This window comes from Alligator mississippiensis, chromosome 5 (assembly GCF_030867095.1).
Source record: "Alligator mississippiensis isolate rAllMis1 chromosome 5, rAllMis1, whole genome shotgun sequence".
NCBI lineage: Eukaryota > Metazoa > Chordata > Crocodylia > Alligatoridae > Alligator > Alligator mississippiensis.
Window position 1 is genome coordinate 84359311 of NC_081828.1, and position 18378 is coordinate 84377688.

Sequence of the window (18378 nt, forward strand, 5' to 3'; positions counted from 1 at the left end):
CGCAACAAGGGTAAACCAGAAACAAACAAAACATCAAATGGTTCTTGGATTAATAGTCCACTTTCAGACAAAAAACTCAAACTGACCAAAGTTTGCCGATAAACTGTCACCCTTTTAAAATACTGCCAACCCCCCCCCCCAAAACCGAGTTTTAAGTGTAGTGTCCTTTAGACACCTTCAAAACCAAACACTTCAAAACTGTTACCTGTCCTAAAAAAAACTGTCACAAAAAAAAAAACATGCTATAAAATCTAAAATCAGGTCAGATAAAAACTTTATTTCAATAAGCTAAAGGGAGAGACAGTTAAAGAGAAAATTTCCCCTGGCTCTCTGCCTTACAGCAAAAGGCAATTAATCTTTTATAGATTCAAAACAAAGGGTTTCCCAAACTAGCTTTTCCCGCCTTAGGGCTATCTGTTTTGTGTCTTCAAAACAACTTTACAGCCGTCTTCCTCTTATCTAAAGCATCTCTCTTTGAGGCCTTGGCTATCCTTTGCTTCTACAAAATAATCACCAGAGTTACAGGGTTGTTTATACTGTTTATGCTGATTTCTGTTATAATATGGCTTTTATAACTATGTTATTTCTAATCTTTCTGTTTGCTAAAAAAATAAGTCTTTTACAGGGTCAACTATAGCTACCAGTTGTTACAAATATACTAATCCTGGCACCCGCAGTTTTCCTGTCTAAATAAACAATTCAATCAAACTCTCTAAAATAGACGGAAAAGTCAACATTGCCCGCTGGTATCCTCCCTCACATTGCTATAATTCAACAAAAAACCATAATAACTGCTGGACATGTAACCATCTCCCTCTCCATGCTCAAGGAAAAATTCCTGTGATTCCTACCCCCTAGGAAACAATAGAATAACTTCTAAATCCATCTAGTAACCCCAATCTCCCTAACAAAACTTAAAAACAAAATAAACAAAAGTACTACTTAGTTGTGCCAGTAGTTAAAAATTGGTGCTTCCACATAAACTGTTCTAAAAGTTCCTGTTTAAACTTAGATACTAGCACATGTCGTCATTATTATACTGATTTTACTAAAAAAGATTGACATAATAATCATACACAAACTCCTACCTTTTACAGCTCTTACAATAACTTTTACAGCAAAGAAGACTTAACCAATGACATTAATCCTGAATACAAACCTATCCCCAATTTAAAAAATGCCCTGTGGTATTATAAATATCATGATACCTCCCGGGAACAGTGCTTTTTCAATAAAACTGCAAATCCTTCCTTTAAATCAAAAGGTAAACGAGGAGTGCTAAAATTAAAAAATGATAGCCATCTACCCCACAAATATTCAGGCCTCACTACATTAAAAAAAAATATTGAGTCTGTGGCTCTTACGCCTACTATAAAATCCCTGCCAAAAAAAAGGGTATCTGCTATCCGGCACTGCTAAAACCCTCTACGTCCTTAGCCACACACCTTCCACGGGGCAGGTGGCGAAACAAAAGAAATTTGTCAAAAAGCCAAGATATGCTAAAAGATAATTTCAAAAAACCACTTACCACAAAAAAACTTATTGGATACTCCCTATCTGCTATACTCCCTGGAGTAGATACTTCCTGTCTTAAATGATACACCTTGTGCCTCCAAACTGTAATTAAAATAATGGCCCACGAATACAGGATAGGCCACCAAAAACTTTCAAAAGCTGTCACAGCTTTAGCTAACACTCAAAAAAAACTCCAACAAATGATAATTCAAAATCACATAGCTCTTAATTTCCTCCTTGCTGCCCAGGGAGGTGCTTGCGCAGTCATCAGACCAAAATGTTGTGTATGGGTTAACAGCTCTTTTACCATAGTTCAAAATCACCTCAATGATGCAACTATACATATCCAAAATGCCAAAAATGTAGCTAAAATCCCCAAAGATACATCTCTTAACTGGTTTACTGGTTGGTTCCCTTCCCTTACGGGATGGCTTAGACCTTTTGTGCTAAATATAATTAAAATAGTTATAACTATAGTCTGCCTGTTATACTGTTTTCAGTGTTTGTGTTCTTTGGGACAAAAGATGATACAAAGACAAATAAAAATATACGGTCAGTTCATACAAATACCCAGCAACAATCATCAAGGCCTAACTCCACAAGAGCATAAATATTTAAAAGTGTGTTCCAAAACTTTTGAAAGTTTGGAACAAAGCGGGGATTGTGATGGGCAAGTTTGTTTTTACCCTGAAATAAAATAGTTTTCTGTAGTATACTGTCAACAATAATTTAAATTATTAAATAATATTAGCTTTGTAGCTAAACACAAGGCATGACCTGTGGCCTAGCAATGTTGCTGACCACAAGACAGAATGATCTCTAAGCCAGCATTTTCTTATGTCAAGTGCCTTAACCATTTTGTTAAAAAAAGCAAAAATTAAGTCTATATACTGGATACCAGCTACAGCTAAGAGTGAGATAAGATAAGGGGGGCCCAGAGGGAAAAAGATGGTACAGCAGAGTACAAAAAAACAGATTAAAATGTATAAGATAACACTAACTTTTTCCTTTGAAAAAGTACTGAGATTTATAATACACCATGTAAGGAGATGATTACCATAAATATTACATATTCAATAACCTTATAGTTTCTTTGTTAAAAAATATATAAAAAACAGCCTCACCCTTAAGTCGAGGCCATTTTACCTCTTTGCTGTTTTATGGTCTTTATTCGAGTAAATAAACTGCAGTTACCCCTTCACCTGTGTTGTCTGGTCTCTAAGCCTGCTAGACAACAAACACCAGGGAGTTTTCTCCCACGACACCCACCTGCAACAAACCCCCTCCTAGATCTGACATGATTCATTCCAGCACTACCACATGGTTCCTGATTTGATCTCATTCAAGTCTGGCTGGAAATGAAGGACAAAGAGAACTTCTTCATCACCTATGAACAGCTGTAGCAGGTAAAATGTTACAGCTGAATGCCAAGCAGTGTAAATTCCCTCCTTCCCCTCCCCTCCACTGGAGCCATATACCTCCCTAGAAGTTCAGGATACTGATTTACCCAATACCTGTCAGTGTAAATCCCAAGGAACCCATGACTGAGCCATGCAAAAAGGTGGAGTGAGTTGGTACCAGAACTGTCCCTCCACACCATCCATATCCTCGTTACACATACAACATTTCTGTACAGAAACTACTTGCCACGTGGAAGCCTTGTTTGAAAGCTGTCTTTGACCCTGGCCTGGTCTTTTCAGTGCTGGGGAGGTATGGGGAGAGGGAGAAGTCCTCTGCCAGGGCATGCCCTTGGTTTCTGTTAGTGCCTGTTGTCTTCTCAGACCCCAAGGAGCACTGTGGGGGCTTTAGTCCACTTTACCTTTGTAATGGTAACCCTGTCTGTCACCCTAGGACCTGTGGGGGGTTCTATTGGGCTGTACCCTGGTTACTGTAATTGCCTTTTGTCTCCCTAGGACCTCAGGGGCAGCTTAATGAGGTTCTGCCAGTTCCGGGGCAGGATTTGGATGATGGGGGCATCTCCTCAGTGGTGGAAAATGTCTCCTTCCAGGACATGAAAGGAAATATTATGTGCAACTTGACACTGCTCCCAGGTGACATCATGGACCAGGAGAAAGGCACATTCCCGAGGAAGGATGAGGTGATGAGCACCCTTTTCATACTGCCTATGGATCCTGCCACCCTACTGCTCGTCCTGCTGATGCTGGGAACAGCAGTGCCTTAGGTTGGCATGCTGGCATGTTTTACAGGTGAAATGGAGTTGAGAACTGGTGCACCTGGGCCTCAGACATTCACAATGATGGGAGGTGCTAGGACCTAGCTTGATGGAGTTAATTCTGTCTCTGGGGAGTTGAGAGTTGGGGATCCCAGCTTGGTTCTTTATGGTGTCATAGCAGACAGAGTGGAGCGATTCTTCACTAAGGGCCCATATCTAAGAGACTCAGCCCCTTGCTCTAGGCATGAGCCCCCTATGGCAGAGGTGCTCAAACTTTTGGCCCTGTGGGCCAAATGAATGGCACAGAGTCCATGGGCCAGAACGGACTCTGCACCCCAGGAATCAGGCCCTTGCATCCAGACCCAGACAACAGTGCCACCAGCTGGCCCTGCATGCAAAGATCATCCCCCTAGGATTCCATGCTGCTTCATCTGGGCCCAACGCCCTGGGGTTGGGACCTGTGCTGACCTGTGTGCTGGATCTAGTACACAGGGCCATGGCCTGTGGGGCTCCCCATGGACCTTTGGGGAGCCTCACAGGGTGGACAACAAAGTGCCAGGGATCAGATCTGGCCCATGTCTCCCCTTGCCTATAGTGAACAGGACAAGGGGAGGGAACTGTGACCTCAAGGCTAGGTCTCAAATACTGAGCTAATGCTCCCCATACTTTCTCAGGAATCTGTGGTGACCAGACAAACCATTTCACGGTGGCACAGAGCAAGGCCTTTGAGAAGATTTACCAGGACAGGATGCAGGGCTTGCACAAGGCCTTCCCCTGGGAGGAATGCAAGGATCTCATCCCATCTGAGAGCAGTGATACATCAAAATAAACTTGACCACAATGTCTTCAGGGGTTTGGGCCTAAGTTATTGAAAGTGGTGTAGTTGCATGAGTCCTGTGGACCAGGCTAGCTCATGGTCTGTTTCTAAGAGCATGACTATGGGCTAGTATAGTCCTGGCTGGTATCAGTTCATGGATCTAGCATTGTCTGTGTGCTGCATCTAACCCCATTCCTCCATTCTGTCAGGCACATGGCCCAAGGCAACTGTGGTCTCCAATGCTAGTTCCACCCATTGCCCAGTGATTGGTGAGTCCCCTTGGGCATGGGGCTGTGGGCCATAGGAGTTCCTGTTCTTGCTTGCAAGGCTGTTGCTCTGGATGCTAGCACACACTGTTGCTGGCCAGTAAGAATAGGGGTGCCATAACTGGCTTCTGAGAAATTGGAGGGTATGATTCTGCATCCATAGTCAAGGCTAGATTTTTGCCAGGCATGCGTAATGGGGAAAAGCTGCTATCCTTTTAGCCAGGATGAACCTGAACACAGAACTTGCTCCCTTTGCATTGCATAAAAATAAAAGGACTGCTATACTGAGTCAGAACGCAGGTCCATCTAGCCCAGCATTTGGTTTCTTACTGGCAGAGATCAGATGCTCAAGAGGAGAGTAGTTATGATCCATCTTTCCTTACAGATTCTAGGATTTACAGGCCTAGGATGCAACTACCAATTTTAATTTGGCAATTGCATCTCTAAATAACATATTGCCTATCCTCCATTAATTTTTCCCAAGCCTCTTTACAACCTGATTATCAGTGTGAATGATATCTTGTGGCAACATCAATAGCATGTCATGCGAACAATAATTTTCTACATCTAATTTTAAAACTGTTTTCTAATAATTTTACTATACACCCCCTAGTTCTAGTTTTGCCAGAGAGAGTAAACTCTAAATTCCTATTTGCATTCTCTGTGCCAGAGTTGTCAAACTCACCTGGCCTCTAGGCCAGATCTGGCCCATGGGGCTCCTTGCAGGCTAGATGTAGATGTAGCAGGCTTTTCAAGCCCCTGGTCATCTTTGCTGCACTTCTCTGTTTTCTTTCCTAGCTCTGCTATATCTGTGTTGGTGCAGGGGCACCAGAACTGTACACAGTATTCAAGATGTGAGCCAGTGGTTCTCAGTCTTTTTACTTGAGACCAGAGGTATAATGAGCAGCACTTGCATCCCAGGTACCCCCTGTTGGGGGGGAGGGGGGAAGGAGGTGGGGGCAGGGAGGTGCTGTGGAATGCTAGAGAGGTGGGGTTTGAGAGAGGGGGTTGGGAGGGGAGAGGAAAGGCAGGAGTCTTGTTGATGCTGAGGACTCAAAAACAGTCCCTGGCTGCTGCCACTTCATGGTCTGCCCATCTTAAGCAGCAGCATGGTGGATGTGCATCTGACTCCCGCAGCAAGAGCAATGCCATGGGGCAGTTTTTGCTGCCAGAGCATGGACTCTGTGGGGTGAGGAGTGATTCTGGCATCCCTCCTAAATTGGCACGCAGGGCTGGTATCTCACTCACCCACCCCTAGATAGACTTGGGGCACCCCATGGAAAATATCAAGTTTTAGTTTTCATGAATTTTTTGACTATGGAAAAATTATAGAGTCATTTTTCTGTTTCAAAGAACAGAAAAATATCCCAACAGTTTAGAATGTTTCTAACACTGGATTCCTATTTGAAATGCATGGGTTTATCTTGAGAATCATGGTTGCATACCCAACAGTGCTAACATGCATGGCACCACTTGGAACCCTTGTAAGAATCTCAGGGCACCCAAATAGAGAATCATTGATTTTGTACAGTGGTAAAACAACACTTTCTATTTTTGTTTTTAATTCCCTTTTTAATAATTTCTAACATCTTGTTATCCTTTTTGACTGCTGCTGAGTTCTGGGCAGTTTTCAGAGAACAATCCAGAATAATTCCAGGTTCTCTTTTCTGAGCAGAAAAAGCTAATTTGGAGCCCATAATGGTGTATGTGCACCTCATGTTACTCTTTCCCACATGCAATACTGTACACACAATAAACATCATCTTCTGGGTCTTGTGTTTTTTTGGGGGGAGGAGGCAGGGTTGCCTATTCACTCTGTTTTAAAAGATCTTTCTGCAGTTCTTTAGTCAGATTTGTTTTTTACCATCCTAAATAATTTGGAGTCATATTGCTGCCTCACTATTTATCCACTTTTTCAAGTCATTTATGAATTTGCTGAACAGCATGGGCTCCACTACAGACTTTTGGGTGAGACCACTTTTTACTTCCCTCCATTGAGAACTGACCACTTATGCTTAGTCTTTGTCTCCTGTTCCTTAGCTAGATCCATGAATGGACAATTCCCCTAATGTCATGACCAGCAGTATAACTAAGTGTGTGTGTGTGTGTGTGTGGGGGGGGAGGAGAGAACTCAAGTAGAGCACCAGCCTTGCACTCCTATTTTTTTGCCCCTATAAGTTGGAGCTGCTGCTTCTACTGGCAGAGTCACTGCTGCTGATATCCAGGGGCTTGGCCAGAGCCCTGTCCTGTGAGCATTACTGCCCGGTTGCACCTCTGGTTGTAGCAACTGAATTTCATTAAGAACTTTTAGTGCAGAGTTTGTCAAAGCTTGTTAAAAGTCCATATATCAACCCAATCATTCTGATCCAAATGCTTGTTGATATCCTAGAGGAACTCTAATAGATTGGTGAGGGAAGACCTCCCTTTCCAAACAGAGACCACCACCATGTTGTCAGGACATGCTAAAAAATTGCTGACAGGAGAACAGTGGCTTCTCCCACTCTATTCTATCCAGTGGGTAAAGCCAGGTCCCTGGCCTGGGATCAGATCCCTATTCTTCTAGGCCTGCCTCCCTGTTGTTTGTGCTGTTTGTGGCCGGGTTTTTCTTCCAGCCATTGGTTCTCATTTGTTTCCTCTGCTAGAAAGAATAGCCTTCTTGTACCCTCTTGGTTCTCCCTGGGGAAGTACTTTGATACTGTAATCAAGCCATTCCCTTTATGTCTCTCAGTTCAAGGCATTTTCTCCATCCTTCCAGTCAGTTTTGTGGCTCTTTTCTTCAGCCTATCCAATTTTTCAGCAACCATTTAAAATGTGACCACCACAACTGAATGTTGAATTCTACACAAAGAGGGAAAGTACCTTTCTTTTCCTTCTGATTGCTTTTATATTATGTATCCATGGGACACATTCACCTTTTTGCCACATCTTTGAACTGGGTGCTAACATTAAGTTTCTGGCCCACCATGACCCCTCCATCCTGTCACAACCCAAGGGTGTGATTTTTTGTTTGTGTGTGCTTCGGCACTGCTGAATTATTTTCCCACCGTTTGTAGCTTTCTTTGCAGGGTGCATTTCTTCGTTGCAACACAGAAATGCACGTTGCAAGGAGTTCCCGCCATTTGTATTTAAATTTGTGCCCCACTATTGGTCAGTTCTAAATTATTCCCACGTGGCGGCTAGCGATTGGCTTGCTAGCCGTATAAGAGGCTTGAGTGGTTTCCGCCCAAGTCGGAGAACTTTGAGCACGCTGCAGAGTGCCTCTAAGGAGATTTGACTTGAGGCTAAGCTGATTGATAGACTGATCACCTATCGATTCTTCTCCCCGTCGCCGAACAATCCCTTGACGTACCCTTCCCTGCTCGCAAAGTTCCACGGAGCCTAGCAAACTTCGTGTGAGTGAATCAGAGTTCTTTCCGAGTCCTTAAACTAGGATTTAAGCGAAGTATTCCTGGAAACGTTCCAGCCTACACCGCGACCATCTCGGTGTAAGTAAACAATCTTAAACAACCATTAAGCGTCTGTGCCTAATTCTAGCGCGCCGCCTGCCTTCCCCGACCCGGAGTGTCTGGGCTGCTGGCCACAGCCCGCGGCGCACAAAAAGGGCCTCGGATCGTTCCCGGCCCGCACACATCCTTTCCAAAGTCCTTGCTTTCCAGGACACAGTCCCTCATCCTGTTGGCATGACTTACAGCATTCCTTGTTCTAGATGTATGACTTTGTACCTAGTTTTGCTAAAATTCATTTCCTCTGAATGAGCCTATTTTGATAAGTCTTCCAGATGGCTAAATATGTATGCCTCATAGTTCATTTTACTCTGCCAATCTTTGTGGTATTTGGGACTTCCAGATAACGTCCAACACGTTATATGAGGTAAACAACAGCTGCAAAGGGACCCAGCTGCATCTTGGACCTATGGTATGCTCTAGGGAAGCAACTGCCATAACTGTGACATCTACATGTTCTGATAGCAGTACAAATGAACTAAATCACTGCAACTAACTCTGGAGGAAACAACATTTATTTCTAAGAGTTTTGCTACACTTATATTGTGACAAGAGCATGCAGGCATAACAATTCCACTATTACAACCTATATTAGCATAATTTCATACAGATACAATTGTTACATCTACTGAAAGGCTGGATTTGGCAATTGATGATATAATCTTCAACAGAAATACTTAACGTTATCAGGTCTGGGTCTAATCCCTGTGGAAGCACACCAGGAAAAATCACATTCAGTAATGGTTTCCACTGGCAGTTATTTTTTCAAGACCTATCAGTCAGTCCTTAATCAGTTTATCATGTACTGTATTGACATTGGATTAGGTTAATTTTTCAGTCACAACACTGGGATGAATGAAAGTCAAAGTATATTTGCATCTAGGTGATTGTCTTTATCAGCCAGACTTGTAATTGTCTCAAGGAATGAAATCAGGTTTGTCTGACGGGACTATTCTCCATGACACCATACTTCCTGGCAGTAAGGCCAATCCCCTCTCAAATTCTTTTTCACATAAGTCTTTCTGGCATCTTTTCCCTTGCATTACTCTGCCATCAGTGTAAATAGTCAGTCATAACCTGGATCATTCTGGCTGCCATTTCTGAACAGTGGCATAACATTGGCATTCTTCTTATCTCCTGGAACTTCCCTGGTCTTCCAAAATGGATTAAAGTTAGCAACAGCTCACCAGAAATCTCCGCAACCAACTTCTAAAGGAAGTTACCTGGGCTTGCTGTTCTAAATTTGTTTATCTTTAGTGGTTGCTGTTTAACACCCTCTGTAGGTACTAATGAACTGAAAAAACAGCTCACCATCCTTCTGTGATATGAGCAAGTTTAGGCAGCATTATAGGGAAGGAAGTCCTGACAGGGAAGCTGCAAGAGGTAATAAAGCTTGGGTGCCCCCACAAAGAGGTGGGATTTTACAGCACCGGAAGTTCCCCAGGAGAGCTTGGTAAGAATTAAGGCATGGGAAGTCAACCCAGGGGAGCTGAGATCCTCAGCAAACCTAATACTGTTCAAGTGTTCATCAAGGGGAACAAGCAGCAAGACTCCCCCATCCCCTGGTGGAAATCAGTCCAGTAACCCACTGCACCAGCTGCCAGCTGCAACAGGCTTCTCTGCATGGGGGTCCTGTCAGCTCATCTTAATGTGCGATATCTTCTCTCACCAGCTGAGCTGTCTCACTGTCGACCTCCCCATTGTGTCCAAGCTTTGCTGTCAGGTATGTTGCTCCTTGGGCTTGGGCTGCTAACCCCATATTCCCCAGCTCCTTCAGGTGTACGTGGTCTGCAAGGCAATGAGAAAGAGAAACTTGCCAGGGCTCTGTGACTTTTGCCTCCAGGATTATATCAGCAAGGATTAAGTGGGAATGTGATCTCCTATCTACCAAGGAGGGATACAGGTACAGTGTGACCATATGCTGCAACTGTAGACCTAGACACCAAGGCAAAGCAAAGCCCTGATCTTGGGAGTCAGTGGATGAATGGATGGTGTTTGCACTCAGCAATCCAGATGCTGTCTTGCTTTGGCCTGGCTGGTCCTGGGGCCTTGGCACCTGCCTTTACTTTTGTGTCCTAGACCCCTTAGAATGTGTGCTCAGTGGGATAGCAACTGTGTTCCTCTGAAATATAATGTGGGTGAGTCTGGACACAAGAGGGCAAAATGGTAAACTTAGGTTAGCATGGTTATGAAACACAGCTGGGTATGGACATGAGGAACGGGACAGTGGACTTCAGCCAGAGAGGAGTAAGCATAGCTGGATCTGGACACAAGGGCAGGATGTCAGTCTCCCCTCCTCCACCCCCTCCCCTGATCCTGGCTCCGAACAGATGAGAGACTGCTTACAGCAAACAGCATGGTTGGAGATCCACGGGGTCTTACCTAGGGGATTTCCAATGGTTCCATTTTGCTTAATTCTCAGGTACAGCAGGATACTGCAGAGCAGTGCCAGGATGACAACCAGGCCAATCAGTGCAGAGCAGAGCAGTCCAGAGCCTTAGGAGAGCAGAAAGTGAACTGTGTCCCTCCATACATTACCCACACTTCAGGCTAACTCCTTCCCTTGCCCTTTCATTCCCTTATGCTGACTCCCTCTCCCCTCCCACAATGATCTTCCCAAAATTGGGCCTCACCAGCAGTTTACCCCAGGGTTGGTGCCTTTCTCCAACACCCCTGCCACAATGCCCCCGATTTCAATGCCCCAAATGCCAATCCTGGGACAGGTTACACAACTTAAATTTTACTGTAGGTCCCTCACAAGGTCCAATCCCCGTGGGCTGGCCACTACTACTGGAACATGCTTTAATGAGAGGCATAGGCTGAGCGCATCTACAAGTGGAAAACTAGAGCACACATTCAGGTGCAGGCATAGATTAGCACATCACTGGGTACGTCTACATGCTACTGTGCAATGATTACCGCTCATTTATTTACTACCGGAATAATCAAGTAGTAAATAAATGCACAGTAACTGGAGCTACCGTGCAGTAGTGCCAGTGAACACCTTTTAAGTGATGCTACTGTGCAGTAACCTAATAATACTGCACAGTAGTGTATTAGCACTGTTGGTGCTGCGATGTCTTACTGTGCAGTTAGCATCTGATGTAGACATGCCCACTGGGAAGCAAGAACACAGGACTTCCTGTTTTGCTTTTCAAATAATTTTTTGTTGAATATATGATGGCATCCTATCAGGATTGCACTGGCAGGCTAAATGCTGTGCACTCATGCCCTACATGCTGCCATTCCTCTCCAAAGACCCCCTCCTTCAGCCCCCTGGAAGCTGTTTTTCCTTACTGTTCCTAAAGGCCCCCTCCCTCTCAACTGATCCCCTCTCAGGGCCATTCTCCACTCATTGCTCCCCAGGATACCTGTCTATTTGATGGCTCCAAGATGTCTTCTTTAACACTTCTCCCCCTGTTGATTTCTCCTGCTGCCTCTTGAAGCTCTTGCCTACGCAGCAATTGGTTCCCTCCCCTGCCTGACCCTGGTTCTTCTGGCTGCACAGCCTTTATGCCCCTCCTGCCTTCTGTGCTGCAACAGTGCCAGGAGTGGTAGAAAGGCAACCGCTCAGTGGAGGAAGCTGCTCAAAGGCAGATGTGCACATTCCCCTAATAGGATGCCTCAGTGTGGTGGGCATAATCCTGGCTGTTCCTGCCGTTGAAGCTGCCCCTGATGTGCCTCCAACTAACATCTTCCCTGGCCTGTGGGATCAGGGGCATGGATATGGCACAGAGCCTTGGGTACTCACTGGTTTGTCTGGCACATACCACACCAGCTGTAGAGCCCTGGATACAAAGCCCAAGACCTAATGGCCTATATTGGCACTCGATGGCAAGAGACTCTGTGCCGGTGCAGTTCATGTTCTCTAACCAGATGTGTCCAGTTCCAAAGCCAAACTGAGCCCCTCCTGGGGCTGACTGGGCTGTGCCACAGCCCAATTGCTTGCACACCACCATTGCCTCAGGTAATCCCCAGCCAGAATCACACACGCTGCCCCATGTGCCATTGTACATCACCTCCACTCTCCCAGAGCAAGGGGTAGGACCGTCTACCAGTTTCAGCAGCAGTGGAGGAGCACCTGAAACACAGATCACAGGACATGAGAAACTGCAGCAAGACAGACTTAGTTTGAACAGTAGCGGGGGGGAGGGGGAATAGAATAGTTCCCTAACAGTACCTGTGGAGATTGTAGAACCTTCATTATAGGTGGTTTTAAAAGCAGCTTAGACAAATACTTGTCAGGAATGATTTAGAGATGAGAATTTATCATGGATCAGCTGCATAGTTGGAAGAACTTTTGTACAAGCTTTCTACAACCAAGTTCCTTAGGTCTAAGAGACAAGTAAAGGGAAGCCAAATTAAGTATCAGGGAGGAGGTTCTGTGCAAATAGAGGGATGGAGGAGTGCTGTGAACTTGGAGTTAAGAGGCATTATTAGAAGCCATTAAAAGACAAAAGAAGTGCAAGAGTGGGCACATCTACACATGCAATTCATGCAACTGAATATACTCTGACACAATTTGAGCCAGAGTAGACTAATCCCAACATCACTATCTACACATGCCAGATTGTCAAGCATGTGTAGATGGTGATACTGTACAGCAAATTATCTGTTGCACAGTAAAGCATCTCATGTAACAGGGTGATTATAGGCAGTATTTATTTGATTGCAATGGGCACATCTACAGGAGATGCTTTACTGTGCAGTAGGGATAATTATTGTGCAATAAGCCTCTGTGCCTGAGCAGGAGAAAATGTGCTCCTGGTCCATCAGGAAGCAGAGGGTGGGAGATTGCTCCCTGCCCTCAGGAGCTGCCTGCTGTCAGGGCCAGCTCAGCCACCGGAGCTAGGGCAGGGACAATGTCCCCCTGCCCCAGCAGCAAGGAGCTCTCATCCTCCACTCCATGATCACAAGGCCAGGGCTGGCAGATCCTTATCTCCCCACCTGAGCCCCACAGTCACAGGACCTGGGATGGGAGATCTGCTGCAGGGCAGGGGACATTGTCCCTGGCCTGGCTCCAGTGGTGGAGCATGCCCAGGCAACAGGCAATGTCCCGGCCCCTGCCAGGAGGCAGCTTAGAGCTCAACCTAGTTACCAGTTGCAGGGCCTCAAGGAGTGGGAGCAGTATGTTAGTAGGAGCATCAAATCTGCTTCTACATCCCTGGACATATAGATATGTGCTCGGGAGCATTTACTCTCAAGTAGTTTACTCAAGAGTAAACTGCTCCTGGACAGAGCCGGATTTACACTTCATGCACCCCTAGGCATACAATCTTCAGCATCACCTATCTACTCTGACTTCTGTTTTTTCTGAGCCAATGACATATCAACATCTAGCGGTCATCTGTACTGTGGGTAGTCCAACAGAAAGGTTTCAAGCATGTGTTGCGGTTTGCTGTCCCTATCTATAATACTATATACGATATATATTTTTATGATAATTATTCTTTTTACTCCAATAAAAAAATCACAACACTAGAACATCAGTGCCTTGGTACACCAGTGCCCCTAAGCATGTGCCTGCTTTGCCTTATGTGTAACCCAACCCTGCTCCCAGATCTTTTGCCCATGTAGACACACCCAACAAGCCATAAAGCCACTACTGGTATCACGGGCAACTGGTGCCACATTACTCAGGGGGGCGGGGGCACATGCACTCCCCGCCCCCCAGCAACCAGTCAGTGACCAGGAGTGGTCCACCTATGGCCAATCTTACCAACCAGTGAGGGGAGGTTCCCCTCATGGCTGATCTTACTCACTGACTTTCAGAAGTGGCTGCAGAGCTTCCAGAAGTGGCCGCAACACTCCCACTCCCTGGCCGGCACTTCCAGGGGGGCACCAGTGCTCCCGCTGGTCCCTCTTGCCTGTTGCCTAATCCAGGAGCACAGCCTTTCAGTTGGGAGTTTATTCCTAAAGATGAGCTGGGCAAGGCTAGGGGGTTGTTGAAAATGTGATGTATCTCATCCAGTGTCCCGGGGATAGAATCCCATTTCTCCGAGTAGTCACTTAAATGGCACATAGGTGCTTATCCAGGTAAGTGTGATTCTATTTTACTTATTTCCACAACTGAATCACATTTACATACCTAAGTGCGCTATATAGCAATATTTTAGGGTGCAGAGAGATGTAACAAATGAAACATTTCAAAGTGAAATGCACTTTGAAATGTTTACAAAAGGAATCAATTTCAACCAGGTGGCACACATGCAGCCCCCGTTCTGACTCCAGCCAGAAGAGTTTAAAATGGCTGGGCCCATATTTAACCACTTGGCCTCTAGGCAGTGAGCATTAAAAGAGACCACAGGAATTGAGAGGTGGAGGAATGGGGGATAGAGTCCTGGAATCCTGGTTCCTGGAGCATCAGTAGCGATCTGGGGACACAGCAGGGTCTGACTGGGGGAGGGGACAATGGTTTAGTGAGGGGAGGAGGGCACTGGATCTTATGGAGGGCCTGAGGCAGGAGGGCAGCCAGGGGAATGGGTGTTGGAGTCTGAGATGGGGGTTCCCTAACTCCTGAAATTAGAGAGGTAGAGGGGGCTGGGAGCTGGAGATCAGGGGTGCTTGTACATGAGCATGAAGGCTGCTCCAACATGCTGTAATTACAGTACATCAGAACAAACTCGATTAATCGAGTCTGCTGGAGGGTGGTAATTACTAGGGATCGCTGGGGCCAGGGCATTGATCCGGGAAGCCTCCCCATCCTGGAGGAATATTATTTCTAACACCAGGGGAGAAAAAGGGAGATGACCTGAGCTAGTGGTGGAGTCAGCAGGATTTTAAGACAGGCTGACTGAAGGTGACCGTTAGCCTAGGTCCCTACAGTCGGGGATACCTCCCAGGAAGAAAGCCTGCAGAGAGCAGCAGGTCACCATCTCACCAGCAAGTGACTGGTTGGCAAGTGGACGGGGTGTAGGGGTGGCGAAGCCCTGTGGAACAATGGAAGCCTCAACCGTGAGTACACCCGTGTCGGGGAACTCCTCTGGTAAAAGAGCTCCACTGAAGCCCTCCTTTGAATCACCGATAACATCAAAGTCGTGGCAGGCGGGACAAGGGGAGGGGCTACCTAACCGAGGGTGATACTGGACGTGAGGCTCACCAATGTCACACTTTAGTTCAAGTGCCCCATTACCATTTTGAAGCACGAAGATGCTGATACCTGAGGCACTGTGGTACTTTAATCAGACTGGCTCTTGGAGCCATTTTAATTGAAGTGCCACCCCTCCTGTGGTAGAATGCCATCTCTGTCTGTCCCCAAACTCTATCAGGTGGATGCCTAATTTGACAATTTGATTACCATGGTCACTGCAGAGGGCAGACACCTCTGGCCCATCAGCTTCAGGTGACCCTGAGTTGTAACCTGAGCTGGATACATTCCTGAGGGAGGGGAAAACCTGCTCCCTCTGCCTACATGACTGGCCTCACACACCTGGGTGGGGGCTTAAATTCCCTGTTTTTCTAAGCAATGTCATCATGACTAGAAGAGGGCTAGAGACTCTGCCAATCTACCCAGCAACCAGTGATGCATTTCAAATTGGTTGGCTGGCAGCCAACAGTTGCTGGCTTTCATTGGATCAGGTAAATGAGGTCATAAGGTCTATATAAGTGAAGGACTGTCCAGGAGGTGGGGCAGCAGCCATGATGAGAACTCTTGGAGAAGCTGGACCATCTGAAACTCACTCTCTGTCTTGAAACTCATGGTCAGTGAACTGCTTGCCTCCAGAGGAAATCTCTACCTGCATCTGGATGATACTTGTTAGTAAGCTACTTGAGATCTAGCTAGATATATAGCTTGCATTAACACAGATGCATAATCAAATGCTACCATGCCACTGTTTGTTCTAAGGGATTTGTCTGATATTGCTCTACCCTATACCCTATTCCAAACCTACTCCTTGTAACCAATAAAGTTCTCCTTTGTACCTAGTAGGGGAGATTTATTGGGAGAGGGCCTAGATTATGTCTTGGGGTCCCCTTGGTTCAGCTGACCAAGGGAGATCACTGTTTATGGTTCAGACTGAAAAAAGCACTCCAAGTTCTTGCAGTGGGTCAAGTACTCTCAAGGACTACTAGGCCTGTATTTCCCAGAGGACAAAGGTCCAAGATCAGTCCAGACTCTAGACGGTGGCAGCATTACCCCCAGGCATGTGGGTGTGCTCCAGGAAGGGGGTTGGCCGGATGCGAGGTGCCCCCAGGGAGGCACTCAGAGCCTGGAAGGTAGTTGGATGCAGTGAGGTGGGTGGCTCAATGCAGGAGCACCCCCTACTGGCCCACCACACCTCTTACCACCAGAGCACATGTAAAAGTGCCCTAGGCTCTAGGGGCAGTGCGGGTGTGGGGGCTGGTTGGGGGATAAGCCTGGGCAGTGATATTCTGGGAATGTTCCCCAGGGGAAGGTTGCTCTACACACAGGGAGTTCCCCCATCCCAGAGAGTGATTCTAGGGCAGAGAGAGCTCCAGACACAGAAAGCCCCAGCTACCTAGTTGGGAGTCATAAGGGGCCTGTCGTAGTAGTGCAGGGATCCTACCACAGGAATTCCAGCCCCAAAGGTGTTTGTAGAAGTTGCTTTCTTTGTCATTTAAAGCCCTTTATTGCCATGACTTAACAGAAGTGCATAACTTTACAACACTTTATAAATGGGTACAGTGCTTTAAATTAACCCTTCTTAAATGAGGTATTAAATTTGAAGTGCTGTATTTTACAGCATTTCAGCAATGTACCATGCTTTAAATAACTTCTGTAGACTGGCCAAATTTCTGATCAGTGGAAAAACCCCAGGAGGTGGTGGAGTGCCTCTTGCCTCCTACCCTGGAAAGTTCAGGGATGCACAGAGACCCCCTGCCCCCACCAAATACTACACTTCTATTATGTTTAAGAGCTGTGTAACTTTATGGTGCTACAAAAAGTGCTCAAAATTAGAGCACTGTAAAATGTGCACAGAGTACTTCTGTACACCCCCCAAATCCTCAGAACTGCTACTCTCCCCCTCTCCTTCCAGCAGAGGTGCAAGTGACTTAGGAGGGCCCCCTTTGGGAGCATGACCTTATGACTGGATAACTGGCAGGTAGAGGGGTTTGGAGTTGGAGTGTCAAACTCCTAGCAGCATCCCCAAGAAGCCCTGTTTCCCCTCCCTCTCTCCCCACCTCCCACTCCCTCTGTTTTCTTCTCTAGCTGTTCTCCTTCACCTCCTCCTCTGCCCTCTCCCCCGTTAAGTCAGCTTGAGTTTCATTGCTAGGGAGCTGAGAGTAGAGCTGCATGTTGCTGCATCCTTCACTAGAGCCCCTGGTGGTGTTAGAGAAGGATGCAGTCTTGTGAAATGTTCCAGCCAGGAATGGCACACAGGGGGCACGTCTACACATACATTAATGTGCATTTGCTACTACATATTAAGTTTATAACCTCTAATATGAGATACTACATAAATGCGTGTTAGACTGCTCTAATGCACAGTAGCAAAAGCGTGTGCCTTTTCAGTGACGCTTAATGTGCAGTAGTCTATTTCTACTGCATATTAGCACTATTTTAGACATGAAACTTTAATAAGCAGAATAGGCTACTGAGTACTTATTATGGTACCTAGTCCCTTCTTTATAGTCAGTCATCAAGTTAAGGGCATCCTATGGCTCCCTTCCTCCTGAGATGAGCCACTACTACTGAAAGGACTTTGGTGATGATATTTGGGGCCCTGGAAGGCTTGTCTAGTCCAAGGCCACATAGAATCCCACTCAGGACAGGCCTGGGCATGCTCTGCTCACACTCAACCTACATGCACTCTCAATTATATTCCAAACTGGGACTATGTCCATGAGGTTCAACAGGCACTTACTTGCATGCTGAAAACTGAGGGCCAGCCTCAAAGGCCTCACCACTCAAGTTATGGGTGTGGAAACTGACTGTGGGTGGAGAGGGGTGTGACATGGGCAAGACCTGTTTATGCTTGTTCTAGCTGGCAAACACCACCATGATGGTCCAGACAAACTTAAAGACAGGATCCTAGTCTGGTAGTGGTCCTGACCCACCCAAAAGTGTAGACACCCCTTGTCTAAGGGTCTTATGACAACATGAGAAAGAGAGTGTCCTGTAAGTAGATGGATGTGGACCAG

General features: G+C 46.1%; 1 protein-coding gene and 1 long non-coding RNA gene across 3 annotated transcripts in view; one reads left to right on the plus strand and one right to left on the minus strand.

The window, feature by feature from the left end:
* The first annotated feature begins 4 nt into the window (after positions 1–4).
* Positions 5–4533, plus strand: LOC109281064 (uncharacterized). Its single transcript, XR_002087590.2, has 2 exons — positions 5–3722; positions 4363–4533. It is a non-coding gene; the product is annotated as an uncharacterized LOC109281064 (long non-coding RNA).
* Positions 4534–8771: 4238 nt separating this feature from the next.
* LOC102557688 (deleted in malignant brain tumors 1 protein) overlaps positions 8772–18378 on the minus strand; it is a 40863-nt gene continuing 31256 nt past the window's right edge. For both annotated transcript variants that reach the window (XM_014611411.2, XM_014611413.2), the window contains 3 exons: positions 12026–12355; positions 10657–10770; positions 8772–10062 (listed from right to left, as the gene is read on the minus strand). In XM_014611411.2, coding sequence (XP_014466897.1) covers positions 9920–10062; positions 10657–10770; positions 12026–12355 — 587 coding nt within the window. In that variant the 3' untranslated portion in view covers positions 8772–9919. The remainder of the gene's footprint in view (positions 10063–10656; positions 10771–12025; positions 12356–18378) is intronic.